Genomic DNA, 22107 nt, shown 5'->3' with positions numbered 1-22107 from the left:
AAGCTGGACTAGATAGCGTGGAGATCCGAGTTTCAGAAGCAACTTAGGATTCAGCACCGATATGTAGTTGAACCTAGTTGAATTATTGTAGGTCATACAATAATTGTATGTTATGTTTAATATGTAATTTGAATCTAATTACATTATGTTTCCGCTGTGTATTTAAAAAAAAAAAATTTAACCCCTGTTTATTATAAATGATTAAATAATTCCTAAAGACGATTAAGGAATGAATTAGCGTCCGGATCCCCACATATAACTTCTTCGAGTTCGTCGTTGTGTCTCCGACCAATCGTCCTTCCCTCCTCTGATTTGGGGATTAGGGTTGTATTTGTGGTTTGTGAAATGGGAAGTAGTGTTCGACTGGTTTGTGAAATGAAATGGGTCACAGTCAATGTTAATTTTAATATCAAGATAAAGATAGAGACGAATTTTGGAAAAAAATAGGAAATTTGATGGATTAATTATGAAGTCAACAATGAAGAAAGACTGAAACAAAAAAAAATACTACAAATTGTAAAATAGAGAATACAAGATCTTTTGATTAAACAATAAAAAAAATAAAATCATCTACTTAGATTTGGATGGTAGAAGGTTTGAGGAAATCTTTGACGGTCACCGTGAATGTGTTGTGTAAAATTAATTCCCAAATAAATGACAAGTAGCCTCTTCATCCATCATCCCCGCTCTAATCTCTTTCCCCTCATTCAAACCCTAACCCCCTTCCTTCACCTTCTTCTTCCTTGATTAATAAATTTTGCTCTTCCATAGATATTATAATATTATTATGTGTAAATACAACACAAAATTTCATTTTATTCGATGGCCGAATTTTGAATTTTCGTTTTACGATCACCTTTTCCCCACCACGCCCCCATAGCCCATCATACTCCATTCGTACACTTTCTGTCTTCTGTTGTACAGCTGATCCAAACCCCACCATTTTTTCTTTCTTATGTTTTCGTCTACTTCTCCCTCAATCTAGGGTTCTCTTCTACCTTTTGATTTCTGTTGTATCCTTATACGAATTCCACCTTATTGTCCAATTTATTGCCTCTGGATTACTTTGCTTTCAATCGCCTTTTCCTTGGTTTTTCCTCTTAGAATGACGATTTTGGCTCCACTTTAATGGATGCCCTCCTCCACATTTTGCGATTAATTGTTCATTAAACCCTCCCTGTTTCTTCCAGAACTTTCCTTCTTCTGTCTGTTACTATAGAATAACAGAAAAAAAGGTTAATTTAGTTTTAGGTGTTATGGCTTATCAGCAGCAGCAGCAGCCGGTAATACCGAGTCCTAGCTCAGGCTCTGGTCCGGGTGGATTTCAGTACGTGAATTCTCCTTTTGGGGATACCACTTTCACTAAAGTCTTTGTTGGAGGCTTGGCGTGGGAAACTCAGAGTGAAACCATGGGTCGGTATTTCGAACAGTTCGGGGAGATTCTTGAGGCTGTTGTCATCACTGACAAGAATACTGGTCGATCCAAAGGATACGGTTTTGTGAGCTCTTGTTATCCTAATTTTAATACCATTTAATAACATAGCCTCCATTTGGTTCTATTTTTTTAATATTTTGTTTTTGTAATGGAATTGTGTGAAGTTTCCGGCTTAGAATCTGGACTATGCAGTATAAATAAGTTACACGTAAACCTTCCTTCAAATTATAATTGATGCCACTTGACTGTTAAATTGTCCTATCAGCTTCTTTAATTATAGTTGATGCCATTTGACTGCTAAATTGTTCTATCATCTTCAGTTACTAACTGACTCTGTGATTGATTTTTTTTTTTTTTTCTGAAATGGAAATTTGGGTAAATGAATGACTTGGTTTTGTAATGGTGTTTGCGTGGAGGGTTTAGGTGACTTTCCGGGATCCTGAATCTGCTAGGAGAGCTTGTGCCGATCCAACTCCAATTATTGATGGCAGGCGTGCAAATTGTAACCTAGCTTCACTGGGGAGACCTCGGCCAGCGGTTCCTTTTGGTAATGCACCTAATTTTGGTTGTGAACTGTGGAAAACTCGTATGATCATCAATAGCATATCAGATTTCCTTTAGGCTACCCAATTATCAATTTTGTTGAATGATTGGCTTGAAATGTCATAGTGGACCTGACTTTTCCGATTTCAAGGATAATTATAATCTTGCATCTTTTCATTCACTCATAAGAGCTCTGCCCTGTTATACTGCCTATGGACTTGATCAAAATTTCTTAATGCATGATTTAGAGAAAATTTTGTTATGGTGGTTTTTACTGTTGTGCTAAATAATTTTAGTCACCTATCAGAAAACTAAGCAATCCATAAAACTTGTACACCTGTCAGTTTTTTTCATTATTTGGAAATATATTTTAAATTGGTGTCAAATATACTTTTATTCAGAGAGGCTGAAGAGTTAATGTATTATCATTCACACGTCAGTGAAACTTACCACCGTGTTATTCCATGCAAAGTTTTGGTGTAGCTCTCGGAATACTGCTTCTCAAATTTTTAGTTAGATTGTTTGTCAAGTGGAGCATGACTGTGGCCTGTGAGCCAAGATATAGGTTTTGGTTTTAAATTTCTGCAAATGCCGTTATGGTTTTTTTGTTTATAGGGCGTCTCAGATCTCCATCACCTTATCTTGGAGGTTCACCAGCTGCTAGGGGTGGTTATGTGGGAGGTTTTGGCTACCAGCAACCAGTTACTTATGGCTTTCAGCAAGGCTTAATGTATTCTCCTTACGGGTGAGCTTCGTGTCATGATTTAATATTCTTGCAATATTTAAAATATTTTTTTAAGTTCGAGTAACTGGATTGTCCATGATGTACATCCACACGCCTGGAATTTTCAGTGAGCTGAAACCTTATTTCTGATGTGATGTCATTGGGAAACAGAAAGGAATTTGGCTAAATTATGTAAGATTTAGTAAAAAATGTTGGGTTTTCTATATTTAGTCTTGCTTAGTTGTTACTAAAACTTCGTAAATAAATACCACTTCTACCAATTTTTTATGCATTTAATTACCTATCTTTTATCATCTTTATGACTCCACAATCGTTGTCTCTTCTTGTATTACTTTATATTCACCCCGAGTTGCATTTTGAGTGTGGTATATTCTTATGATTGGTTATTTCAACTCTTTGATTGATACAGATATGCTGCGTACGGTCCTGAGTATGCTTATCATCAGGTTTGTAGCATTGAGAAAACTGCTTTGGATTTTATTTATTACTATAATTTCTTTTTAGGGAATATTACCAAAAGACTACCCTTGACATTTTCATATTAAAGAAGCCTGTGGATTAGAACTTGTATAAAAGAACCAACTGTACCAAATTTCATCTCGAAAGACTTATTTGGTTGAAATCTCTTTTTTTCCCTTGATTACCTTTGGTTGATAAATTGGAAATCATATACCACAATTGCTAAATTTTGAAGATAATATGTCCATGTAATAATATTTTACATAAAATAAGAAATAGTTAGTAATGGATATGTGTGTGTGTGTCTATATATATATATTAGCTCGAAAAGTTTTATCTTGCAACACAAAATAATAATTGTATTATGCTTCAAAATAATGAATAAAACTTTAATATAAGAACACTTTTTCTATTAAAATCTAAGAATTACTCGTTGAATATAATAAAATGCAAGATTTGACGAAAAGTTTTTATATGAAAGTTTAGTAAAATGGGTTTAGTAGACAAGATTTTTTATTTCAGGGGCTTTTTGGTTATGAAATTTTATAGTGATGGTTATTTGATTACGCCGTGTATATATCATTTTATAATTCTGTTGTTGTTTTCTATTAAAGGGTATTTACAGTCATTTTGGAAGTCAGCAATACCTTCATCTGTATGGTGTTCCTGGTGCTGTTAACACAACCGTGTATCCTTACAACCAGATGAACCAGTCTGTTCCTGGAAGCCATAGTTTTACAGCATTGCAGGGCTATGCAATGCCTGGCCATCAGATTGTGCAGTTTGGTGGTCCTAGTGTCAATGCAATCACTACAACTTCCGTTCCAACTATTCCAGTGCCGTATCCTACTGGTAAATATGCTTGCTTTAGCAGACATGGGCCCATACGTTTGTTGAGTTCTTGGATTTTATATGATTAATTAACGGGCATTCATTTTTTTACCGCATTTCCTTTTTTCAACTTTTATATCATGTCTGTTTACGAAGTACATTGGAATTGGATTTTGTACGCACTATTAGAGTGCTAGAACCTGCTAATATTTGCACCTTGTTTGTAGCATCTGGCTGGAAGTCGAGGCACCAAATTAAAATTCTTCCGATGGTTGTTTTCATAGTCTTTTTGGGTATTCTGTTGCGATACTGCAAGTTGTGGTGGCTGTTTAGATGATGATATTGATGGTGGTTTCATAACTTGTTCACTGCTATTTTTATCTTGCTGGTTGCTGGCGGCAATGTTCCGTTGGATTAGGATGTTGTGGGGTTGTGTTGGGTTGAATGAGAATCGGATTGAGTGGCTACGTTTGTGTTCTAAGTGGGGCTGTGTTGTTTATTCTTCTTTATTTTTAAGCCCGACCAGTTATACCCATTTATTGCAGTCGAAAGAAGTAGATCTTAAGTCATGCACTCTTCTGAAAAATATAATCCAAGTATGACTCTGTCAAATTTATGTTGTGGAGAATGATATTGTTTGTTATCATTAATTCCTTTTAGACCTATAGCATTTGGCTCTATCTGATTTTTTATGCTCAAATGCCTTTCCCCTTGTTGCATGAAGGCATCTGTTCTAGGTTATTCACATAAGTTGGTATCATCTTTATTTATTTTTGAACAGCCAGATCTGTGGCTAATGTGTTGTTTTTATCAGGTGTTGCGACAGCTCTTCCGCAGCAGCCACAGTTCATTCTACCTGCACATTCACCTCATTTCATGCAGGGTAGCGGTTCTGACCAAAATACTGGGTGAGGGTTTGATCTGGGTAAGTTTCTCTTCCACCCCTGCGGCCCTGCATATGTTTATTTTGCACTTGTCATTACTTATGTATATTATTCTTATACTAGACGGAATTACTTATGTATTACTGATATTCCTTTTATCAGGTACCGTTAGATTGCAGCAGGACTAAGAACAGCAGTACTGCTACTTGAGTGGCGGGCTTCCAATCTAGCCTTGCAAATTATCTGTTTTGCATTCTAGAGGTATTTTACTAGTTTTGAAGAATGTGTCACGGTTGCTCATTTCAATTTATCTACATTTCAGCATTTGGTGTTTTGTGTTTGAGTCAGTTTTGAGATCAAGGTTAACAAATCTACTCCTCAGTGGGTGTTTGTTGGGACCATCGTAGAGGTCTAGAATTTTTGGCAATTGACGAAGTGGTCTTACCAAAGTCTTGAAAATTTTATTAGATAATAGTTTTAGGCAATAATATTCCTTCTCATTCCCTCATTTCAGTGCTAGTAAATTGATATGGACGTGTAACATCTTGGATTCAGGAGGTTATTTTGTTTCCAGAGACAAAATCCTTTTCTCTTCAAGTAAAGATGATTTGGTACCAAACAAGTTTTATATAGTCTGATTTGTTCAAACTTCTAAATTACTAATGTTCATTCATGTCATATTTATACATCGCATGTGTGAATAATCGGTTTCTAGCTTACGATCTCATATTTAATTCTTTCTGACTCATATTCTTTCTCAAAAACTTTTATTTACGACTCGGAATAAAATTTGGGTTTGAGAAGCAATTTGTATTTCTAGAAATACAAATTGCTTCTCAAACCCAAATTTTATTCCGAGTCGTAAAGATGTTCGAGGTTCAGTTGTGTGCTTCTGACAAACCTGAAGCTAAAAGATTAAATGCTAGATTTTCAAAGAGGAAACATATTTATTTCTGCACACAGCCCCTTGCTAGTGCTACTGATGATTCATGGTATTATGCAGGTCTTACATTGTCACGTTCACCGGAGAAGTCAATGTCTGAGTCGCTCCTGATGGTGGAGGGAGGGAAATGGAATGTGCGGGTTGCACTTCCTTCAATATCATCCGTTATCTTCTAAAACTCGTTTATTCTGCCAGCAGTCTGTATTGACTGGCAGTAGTCATCGCCTAATGGTGGCTGGAATGGGTATCTGGTTGCCATTTAATAAACAATAATAAATCTTATGCAAAGAATCCACCATGGAATCAACATATGATTCTGTTATTGTCCTGAGTTCCCAGCATTTTGGGTTTGTAGATATCTCTGGTGTCTGTGTTGCATCCTACATCGTATTTGAACGTCGGGTCAGCATCTTGTGCATAATGCTAGGCTTTTTTAGGATTTATTTATGTCAACGTTGGTTGTCAGAGCCTCACTTCAAAATATGAAAGAAGCTCAAGGTGGTCTTATGTTTTAACCGTGTTTGTTCTGTTATAACTGGTGCACTTTTGTGTGCCCTCTCTCTTTCTACCAAGATTTGTGCTTGGGAAACTTGTCGCACCATGGGAATATATGCACGAAAGCTTGTGGAGCAGTGGGGAGGTTTCCCGTTTCAGGGTTGGTAAAATGATGGATGGTTTCCATTTGCTTTTGGTGTCATTCACACTCCTGTGGTTCCTTGGTCGCAGTATAGGTTTGTTTGAATGCGTGACAGATAAAAATTTCAATATTCTTTCGTGTGCTACTTCTGATTTCTCAGGATGATTGCTCGTGTCATTAAGAGCAGCTTTTGATAATTTGATCCACTGCATGTTTTTGTTCAAGTGTTCCAGGATTTTTAAATACAATATTTGATTGAAGAAATTGACGGAGGGAGTGTCGGTATATGATGATGATGATGAACTTTGAAGCTAACTGAGAGGATATGGCGGTTAATTTTTTTTAAAAAAATTATTTATGTATGTCAACATTGGATTTGAATATGGGGACATGATTAAAAAGTCAATTTCAAAATACTTCTTTGGGGTTGGGTGAGTTTGAAATCCATTGAGTTGCTAAACCATAAGCTAAATGTAATGCAAGAAAAAAAAAATTGAAATATAAAAAATTCATAGCTATCATCTAAGTATAAACACTCCTAATTTAGAGAGAACTCGGTCTTTACTTCTTGTATTCAGGCCTATATAAGTAATAAAATTTATGTAACTCCATTTTTAAATTAAAATGTTAATATTTATTTATCATTATATTATATTAGTAAGTATTGTGAAAAATGGAGCATCTGCTAATTATTTGTAACCGTCATTTTCGAAACTTCAGGAGTGCTTCCAAAAGATTCTATTTGTGTTGGAAGATAAACTGATTTTTTTTTAGAATAGAGGATTCAACAAATAAATGATTTTAATAGCAGTATTTAAAAATATTCTTATCCAAGTGTCAGCGAAAAATAATTTTAAATTAGACAAAATAATTGGGATAAGATTGTCTAAAAATATTCTCATTTATTTATCAAAGTACAAAATCAGTTGGGAAAAATTATAGTGAGACCAACTTCTAGAGTTGAATAAACCAAGCAGAAGAAGACACAAAAAACTGATTTTTTACGGAACAAGGAAACAATCCCTTCAAAGCCAGTATGTTAATTTTAAAGTGTTGGATATATCAGGTCCTACTGTTTTAAACTCAGGGATGACTACATGAATCAAAAGTATAGCCGTATCTTGCCCCAAATGTTGGCCAACACTTCGCGCAACATCTCCAACCGTCGACTTATAGTAAGACAAATTTGGGTACCAAAGGTAACAACTCATTGTAATATTGTCTATACTTCATTAAAAACTAAAACTGCAGGCCACTAATACTTTGATAGTGGAAGCTCACGCCATATGACAGGATCACGAGAACATCTCATTGATTATGTTGAACATAAAGGTGGTAGAGTAACCTATGCAGGGGGAGCTAAAGTAAGGATTGTTGGAAAGAGAACATTAAATTTGAAGGACTACCAAAGCTACACAATGTACTTCATGTTGAATGATTAAATTCAAATTTGATAAGCATAAGCCAATTGTGTGATGATAATTTGCATGTCAAGTTTGATTAACATACTTGTGAAGTTTTTGATGAAACTAACATGTGCATTATGACAGGTACAAGGTCTTCGGACAACTGTTATCAAATAGGTGAAGAACTTTCATGCAAACATGCACAAGTTAGTGAACTCGATCTATGGCATAAAAAAACTTGGACATGTGATTTAAAACCCTGGAGAACTTATGTAAGTACGATGCAGTACGAGGTATGCATAATCTTTCATCTGGTATACCATATGTTTGTGGTGATTGTCAAAAGAGTAAGCAAACTCGCGTGCCACACCAGATGTTGCCCCACTTTGGGACAACACGTTGTCTTGAATTGCTACACATGGATCTTATGGGTCCTATGGAAGTGGAAAGCTTTGGAGGTAAGAAGTATTCCTTTGTGTATGTCGATGATTTCTCACGGTTTCATGGGTAAGTTTCATTAGGGAGAAATCAGACACTTTCTATGTGTTTAAAGAATTAGTCACGAGAATCACAAACTTCTATAATTTAAAGGTGAGAAAGATCAGGACTGATCTTGGTAAGGAATTTGAAAACTCTTCATTCTCATCTTTTTGTGACAAGAAAAGAATTTCACATTAATTCGCAGCACCAAAAACCCCACAGCAAAATGGCATTGTCGAACGCAAGAACATGATGCTGCAAGAAATGGCTAGGGTGATGCTAACTTAGAAGAATATTTCAAGCGTTTTTGGGCAGAGGCCCTTAACACAGCTCGTCATATTTCGAATAGGGTGTATTTAAGAAGTGGTTCAACCATGACTTCCTACGTAATAATCATATGGGAAAGAAGCCTAATCTTAAATATTTTCATGTTATTGGTTGTGTTTGTTATACTTTGAATGACAGGGATCAACTTGCAAAATTTGATTCAAAGAGTGATAAGTGTTTGTTTTTGAGATATGCATAGTCGAGCTTATCGCATGTTTAATTTAAGAACTAGGACAATTATGAAATCTATTAATGTTGTTTATGATGACTGTGCAGATATAAAAAAGAAAATGGCTGAAGATGATGTGGAAGATCTTTTGAAAACTCCTGCATCACTGGAGAATGCAGGTGTTACCCCAGATGTTGCAACACACGTGACCCTGAAGTCACTGAATCTGAGGAATAAACACACAGTGGTGATGATGCAGTAGATGATGGACATAATATTCCAACTAAAATTCAGAAAAACCATCCATCATCTCAAATAATTGGAAATATGCATGGAGATGTTCAAACCCGAAAGAAAGAGAAAGTGGACTACCGCAAGATGGCTGGACTGATATGCATGAGCTCTATGTACTCACAGGCTAGATTTTCATGTTTTATATCCAATTTAGAACCCAAAACTGTTGATAAGGCTTTAAAGACGAATCTTGGATTAATGCAATGCATGATGAACTTGAACCGTTTGTTCGAAATGATGCGTGGAACTTGGTTCCACCTTCTAACATGATAATATAATTGGTACAAAATGGTTTTTCAAAAATAAAACTGATGAGTCGGGAAACATCATTCGAAACAAAGCAAGGTTGGTTGCTCAAGGATACACAGGTTGAGGGTGTTGACTTCGATGAGACCTTTGCTCCTGTAGCCCGTATTGAGTCAGTTCGCCTATTGCATGCTACATGAAATTCAAATTTTTTCAAATGGATGTCAAAAGTGTTTTTCTAAATGGAATCTTGATTGAAGAAGTGTAAGTTAGACAACCTAAGGGTTTTGAGGATCTACATCATATGGATCATGTCTACAAATTGGAGAAGGTACTTTATTGTTTGAAGCAAGCACCACATGCGTGGTATGAGAGATTGACGGAGTACCTACTTGAAATTGGCTTCAAACAGGGTGAGGTAGACAAAACCCTTTTTATTTAGAAATCCAAAGGTGAGATTCTTATATGTCAAGTTTATATTGATGATATAATCTTTGGTTATTCATCCAAGAGGCATGCTGATGATTTTGTTGAGTATGTCATCTACTTTTGAAATGAGCATGGTTGGTGAGTTGAGTTTCTTTCTTGGTTTGCAAATTAAACAAGTGCATGATGGCATCTTTCTGTGTCAAAGTAAGTATGCTAAAAATTTGCAAGTGAAAACACCAAACAGATGAGAATTCCTATAGGCTCAAGTGAAAAATTGTGCAAAGATGATGTTGCCGAAAATGTTGACAACACTTTATACCGCAGCATCATAGGTAGTCTCTTGTATTTGATAGCCAGTCGCCCTGACATCATGTTTAGTATATGCTTATGTGCTAGATATCAGGCCAATCCTGAAATCTCTCATTTAAAAGCTCTGAAGCGTATCCTACGTTACATAGCAGGAACTATTGATCTAGGACTATGGTACACTCAAGAAACCAATTCGAACTTGGTAAATTTTTTTGATGCTGATTGGGCTGGTGATTTAGATGATAGAAAAAGTACATCTGGATGTTGCTTTTATCTTGGCAATAATTTGATCTCATGGCACAGTAGGAAACAAAATTGTGTCTCACTTTCAACTGCTGAATTTGAATACATGGCAGCTGGAAGTTGTTGTTCTCAACTCTTATGGATGAACCAAATGATAGAAAACTATGGATTTAAGAGTGAATCTTTAGTTGTGTACTGTGATAATTTTAGTGCAATAAATATTTCAAAAAATCCAGTACAACACTCTTGAACTAAACACATTGACACTAAACACCACTTTATTCGAGATTTAGTAGAAAAATAATTGATTCGAATTGAATTTGTTGGTACAATTAACCAACTGGCTAACATATTCACAAAAACATTAGACTTTGAGAGATTCTCCAACCTTAGGAAATCTCGTAGCATGTGTTCTGACTAAACATTCATACGTGTTGTCTCATATGTTACAACATCTCGGACAACACCTAACATGCATATGCATTTTTAGGACTTAGGCATTCTGCATTACATTCATACTGTGATATGTTGTGTTGAACTGTGTTGCATAGTTTTCTGATGCACTTACAACTCCCTGTTATATTTTAATTCCTCACACCCATACATGTGAACTCAGTCACAAAGGATTCGAAGAATGGTCATGTGAGGCCCAGAGCCGAAGAGGACGGGGGGTGATCGCCGGTGCCATGAGAGGTGGCACGAACAATGAACGGCTCCTGGCAGGCTTCTAGGTGGAGGGAACATGAATGAATCGTTCTTACACCGGAAGGAGAGGGATTCCGAGACTGTTCAATGTAATGGACTGTACAGTTGAAGAGGGCTTATAAGATTTGATTGGTACTACTCATATCACGAAGGTGCATCTTCTTTTCGGTAGCTCATCACATAAGAACTCCAAAGTTAAGCGTGTTTGACTTGGGGCAATTTTGGGATGGGTGACTTCCTGGGAAGTTTCCTAAGGTGCGTGTGAGTGAGGATATAAGCACGCTGGAAAGACCCGTCTTGATACAGTGAGGACAGTCATCAAATCTAGGGCGTTACAATTGGTATGAGAGCCGACCTCTCCGAGTACGGTGTGGTTCGGGGACGAACCAAGCGGAAGCTGGTGGGCATGTGAGGCCCGGGGCCGAAGAAGGCGGGGGGTGATCGCCGGTGCCATTAGAGGTGGCACGGACAATGAGCGGCTCCTGGCAGGCTTCTAGGTGGAGGAAACATGAATGAACCGTTCTTACACCGGAAGGAGAGGGATTCCGAGACTGTTCAATGTAATGGACTGTACAGTTGAAGAGGGCTTATAAGATTTGATTGGTATTACTCATATCACGAAGATGAATCTTCTTTTCGGTAGCTCATCACATAAGAACTCCAAAGTTAAGCGTGCTTGACTTGGGGCAATTTTGGGATGGGTGACCTCCTGGGAAGTTTCTCAGGGTGCGTGTGAGTGAGGACATAAGCACGCTGGAATGACCCGTCTTGATACAATGAGGACAGTCGTCGAATCTGGTGCGTTACAGGTCACTTGAATCTAACCAATGTGACAAGTAACCCAAGAAAAATTGAAAGATAATAATTAAAAATTTGGGTATGTGGATCGAACGAAAGATGGAAAAAGCTACCTAAATGAGCCCAATGAAATATGATCTCACTACTGCCTTCAATGACAAGTTCTACACTGAGCAGGCAGTTGCTCAGTGGCATTTATATGCGCATCGCGAATTCGTGGAGGAAAAGAATGTCGATACCGATGCCTTTGCGAGACACAATTTGCTCGCCTTTCTCAAACACTACCACCTCCTCTCCATAGTCTCTGTTGTCACACCATTTAGTCGAAGACTTGTGCTGGAATTCTACTCCAATCTATCACCTGGTGTAGGTGATGAAAGGTCTGTTAAATACATGAAGGTCTTTGTTCGCGACAAAATCTACGAGTTCAACCCTGCCGCATTAAACTCCCATTATCTGACACCAACAGAGGATGAGGATGGACTTGCCCCTAACATTCATATGGCCACTTCCACACTCACAGAGGGGCCTCTTTACACATTTTCCAGCCCATCCTCAGCTCCTGTAAGCCGTCAATCTTACATCGTTCTACTCCGTACTCCACAAATTGGCCATACACAATTGGACACCGTCCACAAACACCACCATTGTGACAAGACACCAAGCAATGATTATGTACTCCATCGGGACGAATGAAGTCTTCAACTTTGGAAAGCTGGTGTTCAAAACGGTGCTTCAATATGCTGATGGAGGGCACAAGGCGTCGAAGCTCCCGTTTTCAAGTTTGCTCTATATGATGCTGGTCTCTCAAGGCTTTGTTCAGAATGTTGATGAGCAACTGTCTGACATCAGTGAACTATTCAAGATTGCTCCTGCATTCTTAAAGGGCAACCGGAAGGTTGATCTTTCCTGGTGCGCCTCTCCCACTACCCCTGCTACAGGTGCCACTCCCCTAAGCAAGTCTGACACCCCCAAGTCCACGGATTTTACTCTGCTCACAATGGATGAAGTTCAAGCACAAATTAATCATGCACTATCCAAAATTGTTCAAGGCTGATATAGCCTATTATGAAAATTTGGTTGGTGATTACCGGCTATTTCTGGAAGTGGGTGTCCATTCTGGACAAAAAAGGGAGATAATGATCAAACACCTACTGGAGAAGCTGGTCTTTCAGGGACCAAGGAAATTGAAGATGAGACTGAAGAAGGGGATGGGAACTGAGTGTGTTATGTTTGATGTTTATTTTTTATTTTGCTCTATCAGTATGTTAGGACTATTGTTTTACTCGGCGCTTGATGTAATTGCCTAATGAATTGTTAATGAAATTGTGCAGGTGTTGTCCCATGTGTTGCCAACAAAACTAACAACACCCGTGCTAACTTTATTTTATTCAGGGAGAGAAAAGTTCTCTAATTCAGGGGGATAATGATTTGAGCTAACAAAGATAAATGAGTTTGATCTCATTTTGTCCAGAAAAACAAAAAAAAAAGAGATTGAAGGAAATATAATCTCTTGATATAATTACTTAATTTAAATGATTTCCCTAATATTATCTTTTCCTTGTTGAATTGATTGAGTATAATATCGTATGAGATTTTTCCTTTCTAGATAATGAGATAATTATACAAATATTATTATGATATGATATTAATGTTTAAAAGAAATTTTGTTTCTCATAAAACTCTTACTTTCTTTGTTCAATAGGTTTTCTTGTGGAGATAAACTCTATGAGAGAGAAAGTATATAAATAAGATAAACAAGGACATTGTTACGGCTCTCCCTCCCGATCAATAATACACGCACTTGTGCACGTTGTGGATTTCAGAGAAATATTTCCTCAAGGGACGTTTTGTTTTGAAGAGTGCTGGTGCATGTGCTGCCATGATTGTTGGAGACATTTCAGACAACATGCGTGCAAGTGTTGGCTGAGGATTGTTTTGCTGCTCCAAGCTTTTGGCATCACACTTTTTCTTTCTTGTTTATGTTTTAGTATTCTTAGTCGTTTTTAGAAGGCTATTTATTTTCTCAACGTGTTGAGAAAATTGATTTTAGTCATAATCACTAGTGATTGGTTTATGTAAACGTTTTGGTTTTCTAGTGATTAATTTTTGCCCTGAGGCACCGCTCAAGTATTTATACTTATGCAAATTTAATCTTGTCCATTTTATTGAGTTAAAGTCAATTTGTGTTACAAACTCTAATATTTCGCTGCAGGTTGTCTTAAATGTTGTAACATTTAACACAACACTTAATTCTGATAAAGCATAAATTTACAATCTTACACTACTGGTATTACATAAACTCATATCTGTCAAGAAATATTCCTTACAGAAGGCGATGGGTGTCTTATTTTCAGTGCCTACTTGTCACTTGTAGAATTGGGTGTTGATTTCCTGTAATGCCGCCCTGCTTTTCTATCGTGTCACATCAATAGGATTTTGTCAGGAACGATTATCGAGACAAGATCTTACCTACTCAAACACTTGAGTACAATACTGTTATCGAGGTAGCCCAATTAGAAATCATCCGGGAGCTTTGTATGAGAGCCCGAGCTTTTGATAACCTGGAGAGAAGATGTCCCGGGCATTCACCTGCCCGGACCTGATGAAATCTTCCTGCAGATTTATCCTGATTTGGGCTGTCCATATAATATCTCGGGTCATGGGATGACCCGTGCTCTAATGGGGGTATCACTGTGAAAGATTCTTGGCTTTCCATATATGCATCAGTGACATGGCTTGGATTCTGATTGGCTTCAAACGGTTGTCTTTCATTACTTCTCTAGTGCTCCATTATTTATGTGGTTTTACTTTCTGGTTTTAGTCTATGCATGCTTCTTAATATAGGAAATAAACTGCAGAAAGGATATAGGCACTAATGGAAATTTATGACAGTACTTTTTTATGGATGGATGACTCTTGAGAGGCAAGGGAATGCTATTTTATTTTGTCCTGGATTAAAATAATATAAATTAGTTGCTTAGATGACGTACTAAAGTTCTGTTTAGTGGAACCCTGTTTATTATTACCAGCAGGCCCCTGTTTCATTGACACTTTCTTTTAAATTTTGTAATCGAACCACCATGTCAACTGTTTCAAAATCACAAAATATTTCCACTTTCATTTATTAATTTTTCTTTGCAATTGAGTTATCATTTGATTGAATAACTATATGCTGAACTTTTTTCATATTTAACTAGAGTGTATATAGGTAGTATCTCTAGTATCATTTTGCACCTCTGTCACATTATCTTTCAGTTTTTTTTAAAATGTTTTTTCCTTAAGCCATGGATCCTGTTTATCATTGTTCTGTCCAATGCTATGACAATCAAACTCTAACATAAAGTATGTGTTCAGGTTCGACTGGTGCATGTTATCAGCGTAAAGGCCGGATAATATAATTGTTTCTCATTTCTCTGAAGTCTTTACACGAGTTTTCCTCATTCAATCGTGTATTGTTTGTCCATTTATGTTCCGTCACTGCAAAAGAACTGACAGTTGTATCATTGCTGAATGTTCTATTTTGTTATATTTACAGTGCAGCGTTTATCCATCTATTTTTTGTTACTGCGAAAAAACTGAAAGTTAAGCCAAAATTGATGTGTGTTTTATTTTCATCTTTAGAAACACACACCCTTCCCCCTCCTGATTGTTTTGTTTTAATTCATTTCAGCATCAACATACAATAATTCGGAACAAATTTTCTTTGATCTATTGTAAAACTGTAAGTGCTATCTGACATAAGCTAGATATTATGGGTATATGATTGCTTCAAATAACCAAGAGAAGATTTTTTGAGTTTGGAGCGAGTATTGCAACTCGGTCATAGGATTATATTATGCTCGATGGACCCAATACATAGCCCTTTCTGATGTGTCATGAAAATATATTTATGCACCCCCTCATCATTTTTCTGATAATTTTTTAGATCCCTTGTGTGTTATACCCTCATCATCTCGACATTTTTGTGTGGTTTTGACATCACAGGATTGGACGTACAGAGGATGAATCGTCTGCCATGTACTTGCTGTGTATAGTCTTTCACCTTATTTATATTCATGTGAGATTGTGCTGTACTATTTCTCCCATTTGTACCTTTCGCTAAACACAGGTCTTATGTTCAAATCAGTTAATATTAGGGCTTCTCCAGAGGGAGATCTTGACATTCATGTAGCTCTGGAGCTCTTACGTGTAAATGAACTAAGTGCTAGATGAACATTTTTCATGTAATTAAATGTCTGCAACTAAATTTCAGGATGCATCTTAAAAAATAATGGCATTTTCTCAGAATGGTCCGAGGCTGCCTGTATCCTATCTTGCAATGGTGCCATTTCAAATTTGACATTGTGCCAAGCTGCGACATCTGGTGGAACTGCAACTTATGAGGTTACCATGTTCAAGTCATATTAATACATAGTATTACTATTGTCCTCTTAGTTATTTGATGACAAAATCTGATCTCTTGATACATCACAATTCACTGATTGATGAGGTCTGGGATTTTGAATTTATTTGAGTTGGTTCATTCATCCTTAAATTCAGGTCTTTAACCTAAATCCTGTATTATGTAGTATTTTGATTCAGAGGTCCACGTCCGAGTAGGATATCAAACTTGAGTATTTTCTTTTTCTACTCAAGAGACCAATTTAATAAATAATACTAGATCCGAATTTCAATGGATCAACACAAATCTCATCATACGAGTTATTGCACTTGAGGAATTATTCCCTATTTCTTGCTAGCAATTCTTTACCAATTCTGCAGGGGGGCAGTTTGATATCTTGTCACTCTCTGGTTCATATCTTCTATCGGAAGTTGCAAGTCAGAAAAGCAGGACTGGTGGACTAATTATAACATTATCTGGACCCAACAGAAGACTTTTGGGTGGTCGTGTGGCTGGTTTACCGATTGCAGCAACCCCTGTGCAGGTTAGTTTGCTTGCTCAATATGGAATTGCTCATTGGTTTGATGTGTGAATCGTATCATATACATGCTCTGTAGTCAGTGGCTCCAATACAAGCACTCACTTACCCAGTGCAATTGGTGCTTGATTTTTCTGTTGGCATGATAGCACGCTAAATGCTTTGATGCGAGGCAGTTTACTGCCAACTATAATGCCTCTATGCTGAGTGTCATAAACCAAAATTTTCTATCTTTAGTTTCATCGGGCTATAAGCTCATGCCCATTTTGGATTATTTGAAGTATTGTTCTTTTTTGGTTTGTTGTGTGAATCATATAATATACATGTTCTGTACTCAGTGGCGCTAACAACAGTACTCACCCACCCAGTGCAATTGGTGATTGATTTTTCTCTTGGCATGATAGCACACTAAATGCTTTGATGTGAGGCAGTAAACTGCCTCTATGCTGAGTGACATATACCAAATTTTTCTATCTTTTAGTTTCGTCAGGCTATACTCTAGATATGTGCATCATATTCACGTGTTTGCGTGTCTTTCAAATGTGCAAGAGGCACTGCATACACATTCTGGATTATTTGAAGTATTGTTCTTTTGTGGGGGGGTGTCCGGGGGGTGGGTGGTTGGCTAGCCTGGGCTGGGCTTCTTGCAGGTGATAGTTGGAAGTTTTGTATCATATGGCGGGAAGGAACTAAAATTTGCTAAATACATGGGGAGTTGTTTTGCTCTATCAAAAGTTAACCTAGGAGGTATAATTGGTTCCTGCACCTCACCGTCACATGGGACTCCAAGTGAATCATCTTATGGGCCTGCAAGTTCACTAAATCTCAGCTCAGGAGGGGCCTACAATAATACAACCTCCAAAGCATGCCATGGAGATGACTTTCTCCTATTTTCCCATTAATCTTATGGACTTGTGGTAGGACGGTACTACATTCTGTAATTTAAGTATTTTGATTAAAAGGAGTGTTATTATTATCAGACGCACTAATTTCTTGATTGAGATTCTTGTAGTAAATATAGCTGTTACATTACGTGTCGAACAGTTCATTTCCTCATTTTCAGGTAATTGTAAAATTTTGGAGCTATGGAAAGTAGGCAGGTTTAGAGTAACACCAATGTATGAACATGTGAGTACACAGAACAATGTCTGTATGCTACGGCTTGGCTCTCTTTAACAGAAAACGCAAAGAAAATATTCCAAGAGCAAATGTCTGCCAAAACCAAGCTCTAGCATTCTCAGAATCAACCTTCTTTGCAAGTCTCCATGCATAAACAGCCTCGCCTAAATGTGCTGCTGCGGATAAAAGGAGAACGACCCTGAGAGCCCCAATAGAAGGTAGAAAAAAAAGGCAGAACGTTCTGAGTAGCGAAAATGGGCAACAATCAGGCATGTATGCAGCACAAAATAGCACAGTCATTCCAATAACAACAAACAGCCATTCATATATTGTTGGTCCATCCAACGTTCTCCTTTTTCGTTCTTTCCAGTATGTGATTGTTGCAGCCATGCCTTCTTCGGGACTGACCATTGGGATATAACCCAATTCCTCTTTCGCTTTCAAAAACGAGAAGTAATGTGTTACCCCAACCTAATCAGATTAAAGAAAATATCATGGTATGGTTAATGTGGTATTTTGTATACAATTATTAGACACGCATTCTTTGTAAATACATTGTTTAGAAACAAAGCTTTTCAAGCAGAGAAGTAAATGCTTATGCTTATGCTTTGCTTTAAATGAAAATGGCAAGTGGATGGGGCAAACATGCTTGATCCAAAGTTATATTACACGTCAAATGAGTACGGTTCTTCAAATTATAACCTATGTTTTTTTAACAAGCGAATGCTATGCTTGAAGTCAATTGTTTATATCACAAATAGTTATCTTTCCACAATGAACTATCATCAAATTATTTTATATTTTCCAACGAAGATGCCAAGCTGATGGTTCGAATCAGTAAAAGAACAAAATCAAGGAATAGCGGACCCCACCTTGTATACTTCAGCAGGAAGAATAAAGGGGTGCGGAAGCCATTTCTGACCAAGCCATGGATACAAAAGTGTGTAAAAAGCCCAAAATATGTTTCCTAGCACAAGAGCATGCGGGACAGCCAAAGACAACTTGGGCAACTCATAGTCCAGATTTTTGAGCAGAGGTTGAATGAATTCAAAACTGTTGACTGGACGTCCTATGAAATGTGAAAAAAAGAAGAAGAAATAAACAGTGAATGACAGAGAACCCATTTTTTTCTGAAAGCTCTCGAGTACTATAAAGTAAGGGGAAATATGGACATCAATAAGGCCAAGGTTAAGCCAGTTCCATGTCGGAAGACATGTCCCAGACCGTGAAGTTGTCACAAAGATGTTCCAATTAAAATGTAATGGATTCTTTTAACACTGTAAACCATCATTTTACCATCTGATATGAAGTAAGGTTGTCCAGCAGCAATTGGACGTCCTTCTCTCCCAGGAATATCATCAAGAAGGCCCATGCTAGCTAAGAGCAGAGCCAATACAAGGTTATCGATGTAGACCCAGTCTGTTTTCACATTTGTCGTGCCAATTTTGAAAGGTAGAAGACCTAACTTGGCAAGAGCCATAATCCTTGGAAAGTGCCTTTCCTCACCCGGTCCGTATATAGCAGCAGGACGTATTGCGCATGTGTAGAATTTCCCCTTCTTTTTTCTGAATAGTAGTAAACAACAAAGAATTTGCAAAATTATCCATAAAGAAATCCGAAAAACTTCGCAGATGCCAGATACTCATCTTCAAGACAAAATAAATTAAACTGACTCACTTAAAGGGTCTGCCATTGTTCTTCAGGACCAACTGTTCAGCTATAGATTTGCTACGACCATACGGATCTATATGGTCATCAATAGGGAAATAAGGTAAAGCTTCATTTCCGTTAACAATTTCTTTGCCACCAAATACGACATTGTATGTGCTCACATACACAAGTCTATTGATCCCAAGCTCAAGGCAAGCATCCAGTATGTGGCAAGTACCGTTTATATTTATCTCATCGACACGGCCAAACTGGAGCATCTCTTTACCAGACATGCCGTAGGATGCAAGATGGAAAACACAGTTTGCCCCATGCAAAGCCTTTTCAACATCTTGTTTCCGAGAAACATCCCCTATATAATAATACATACATTTTTAACCAACTGTGTAACATCTAATGTGAGCACTCATGGAAACTAATGGTTGAAACACGAGTATCTGTCTGATAACTTTCGAATTATCATTCAATAATTAATTAAGACATAAAAAGGAGAGTTTCATTTTACATACAATCAATAGAAATGAGAGACAAAGATAACAATTGCAATAACCTATATGTAAAAATCGAACAGTATAAAAATCAAACCAGGAAGACATTTGTTACAAGGCAAAGCAAACAATCCCAAAATTATAAAAAAGAATCAAAATTTGAACCTTTAGGTTTGCCCTAGTTAGATCAGATTTTTACCCTGAATACAATGAACGCCCCGATGGAGCAGATCGTTTGACCAAGGAGACTCAGGCCGAAGATCAAAGGCCCGAACACGACGGGCCCCTCTTCTGACGAGCTCAAAGCATAGGGCAGCACCAACGAAGCTCAGTCCGCCGGTGACTACGAAGGTTCTGTTCTCTATTCCCTCGTTCTCGCTCAGATGCATCTTTCCACACCAGTACACAATACAACCTTTACGACTTTGGTGGACGGATTTTCAAAAAGAGAGAGCTTTGCAAATCTCAATAGTCAATACAATGAAAATGAAATCAAGATTCAGATTTCTAAAATGAGAAAATACGGCGTTTCAAAATATAATTTTAGATTATTGCATTTCTATATCATATATTATACTTGACCTCTAGAAGTGATTGTCCCGTCTTCAGGTTTTGGGCTTTTTAAATAAATATTCTAAATTAAAAAAAAATTAGAAATATAACAGATTTTAAAATTTTAAAAGAATATGATAAGCTTCATTGAGGAGTCGGGGTCTAAGACCCCGACTGCTAATTGTGTTTTTCGAGGAGTCGGGGTTTAAGTACCCGACTCCTTGACCGCTACAGTAACCAACGCGAATCCCGGGACAAATGTCTGATTGAAATATATTCATTGAATCCTCTTTTGTTTTTTTTATGCTTTTCTTCTCATTATATGACATAGTTTGGTACATGGGATAAGGGAGGGATTGATAAATAATCCTCCTTATCTCATGTTTGGTACATTTTTAAAAAGCTCATGATAATATCATGGGCCATGGATAAATAATTTTTTAGAAGAATAAGATATCCCTTCTATTTGGTGCGATAATTTTTATTTAAGGATAAAATACACTACAAATGACTTAATTACCCTCAATTTATAAATGATTTTTATAAATCTATGCTAGTAGGTAGAAATTAAAATCAAATAAATATTTTTATTTATTTTTATAAATTATATAATATGATAACTATATAAATGAATTCGAGATAATTATATAAATAATTTTTATAAATCTTAATAAAATTATTAGTATCATCCGATTAACATTAAAAATTGATATTTGACTTGACTCACAAAATCAAGGGCTCAATTATCATATTATATAATATATAAAATTAGGTAAAAATAAATAAATCATGAAAGCACTATCGGCGTATGAACAAATAAAAAATATGAACTCAAACAACAACTTTGAAATTATAAAATTTATTATGATAAGGTTAATTTTGTCATTATAATCTAATATATAAATTTAATCACTCTTATTAAAATCATACCATAAATTTAATCACTCTTATTAAAATCATACCAAATATTAAATATAATATCATACATCTTATTTATCCTTAACTTATCATTATATTATATATCACATACTTATCCTATCATATGTACCAAACTATACCTATATGTATAACTTACATGACTAATAATTCATTCGTCCCACTATATATGTATAACTTACATGAATAATAATTCATTCGTATTGACATTGATGAAGATGCATTCGGCGATGATGTGGTAGTGTATTTTATAGCTGAATGTTGGTTATATATAAAGGTATTTTTTCTTCAACATTTTTTTTCAATTTTATTTACATGTACTAATTTATCTCTTTATTTAAAATAAATTTTGGTGCTCTGTAAAAAAATCCGAACAAGTTAGGTGAAGCATTTTTTTCTCCTATGATCTATAAGTGACGCTTTTATAGATGCTTATTATTTTCTACATGATTTTCTTATTTTTGATATTGTATTATTTATATATAGTGTGTAATATTGTTTAAAGAAAATGAGTGCAATGGTTAATTTATTAAAAAAAA

The 22107-nt window shown here is 36.5% G+C and overlaps 2 protein-coding genes and 1 long non-coding RNA gene across 3 annotated transcripts; 2 read left to right on the top strand and 1 right to left on the bottom strand.

Annotated features, from left to right (window-relative positions):
- Positions 1-639: 639 nt before the first annotated feature.
- LOC140807077 (uncharacterized) lies at positions 640-6570 on the top strand. The gene is made up of 8 exons (XM_073163747.1): positions 640-1499; positions 1859-1982; positions 2594-2723; positions 3133-3169; positions 3797-4034; positions 4828-4938; positions 5060-5158; positions 5901-6570. The coding sequence occupies exons 1-6, from the start codon at positions 1257-1259 to the stop codon at positions 4923-4925; spliced, it is 870 nt and encodes a 289-aa protein (XP_073019848.1). The 5' UTR covers positions 640-1256; the 3' UTR covers positions 4926-4938; positions 5060-5158; positions 5901-6570.
- A 9051-nt stretch (positions 6571-15621) lies between these two features.
- LOC140807253 (uncharacterized) lies at positions 15622-18086 on the top strand. The gene is made up of 2 exons (XR_012112650.1): positions 15622-16269; positions 16648-18086. It is a non-coding gene; the product is annotated as an uncharacterized lncRNA (long non-coding RNA).
- On the bottom strand, positions 17840-20611 carry LOC140807252 (uncharacterized). The gene is made up of 5 exons (XM_073164031.1): positions 20280-20611; positions 19602-19944; positions 19221-19489; positions 18797-18993; positions 17840-18395 (listed from the first exon to the last, which is right to left on the bottom strand). Exons 1-5 carry the CDS (start codon positions 20467-20469, stop codon positions 17961-17963), a joined length of 1434 nt encoding a protein of 477 aa, XP_073020132.1. The 5' UTR covers positions 20470-20611; the 3' UTR covers positions 17840-17960.
- Between the last annotated feature and the right edge of the window lie 1496 nt (positions 20612-22107).

This window comes from Primulina eburnea, chromosome 12 (assembly GCF_022965805.1).
Source record: "Primulina eburnea isolate SZY01 chromosome 12, ASM2296580v1, whole genome shotgun sequence".
Lineage (NCBI taxonomy): Eukaryota > Viridiplantae > Streptophyta > Magnoliopsida > Lamiales > Gesneriaceae > Primulina > Primulina eburnea.
This window is presented reverse-complemented; position numbering and strand designations above follow the sequence as displayed.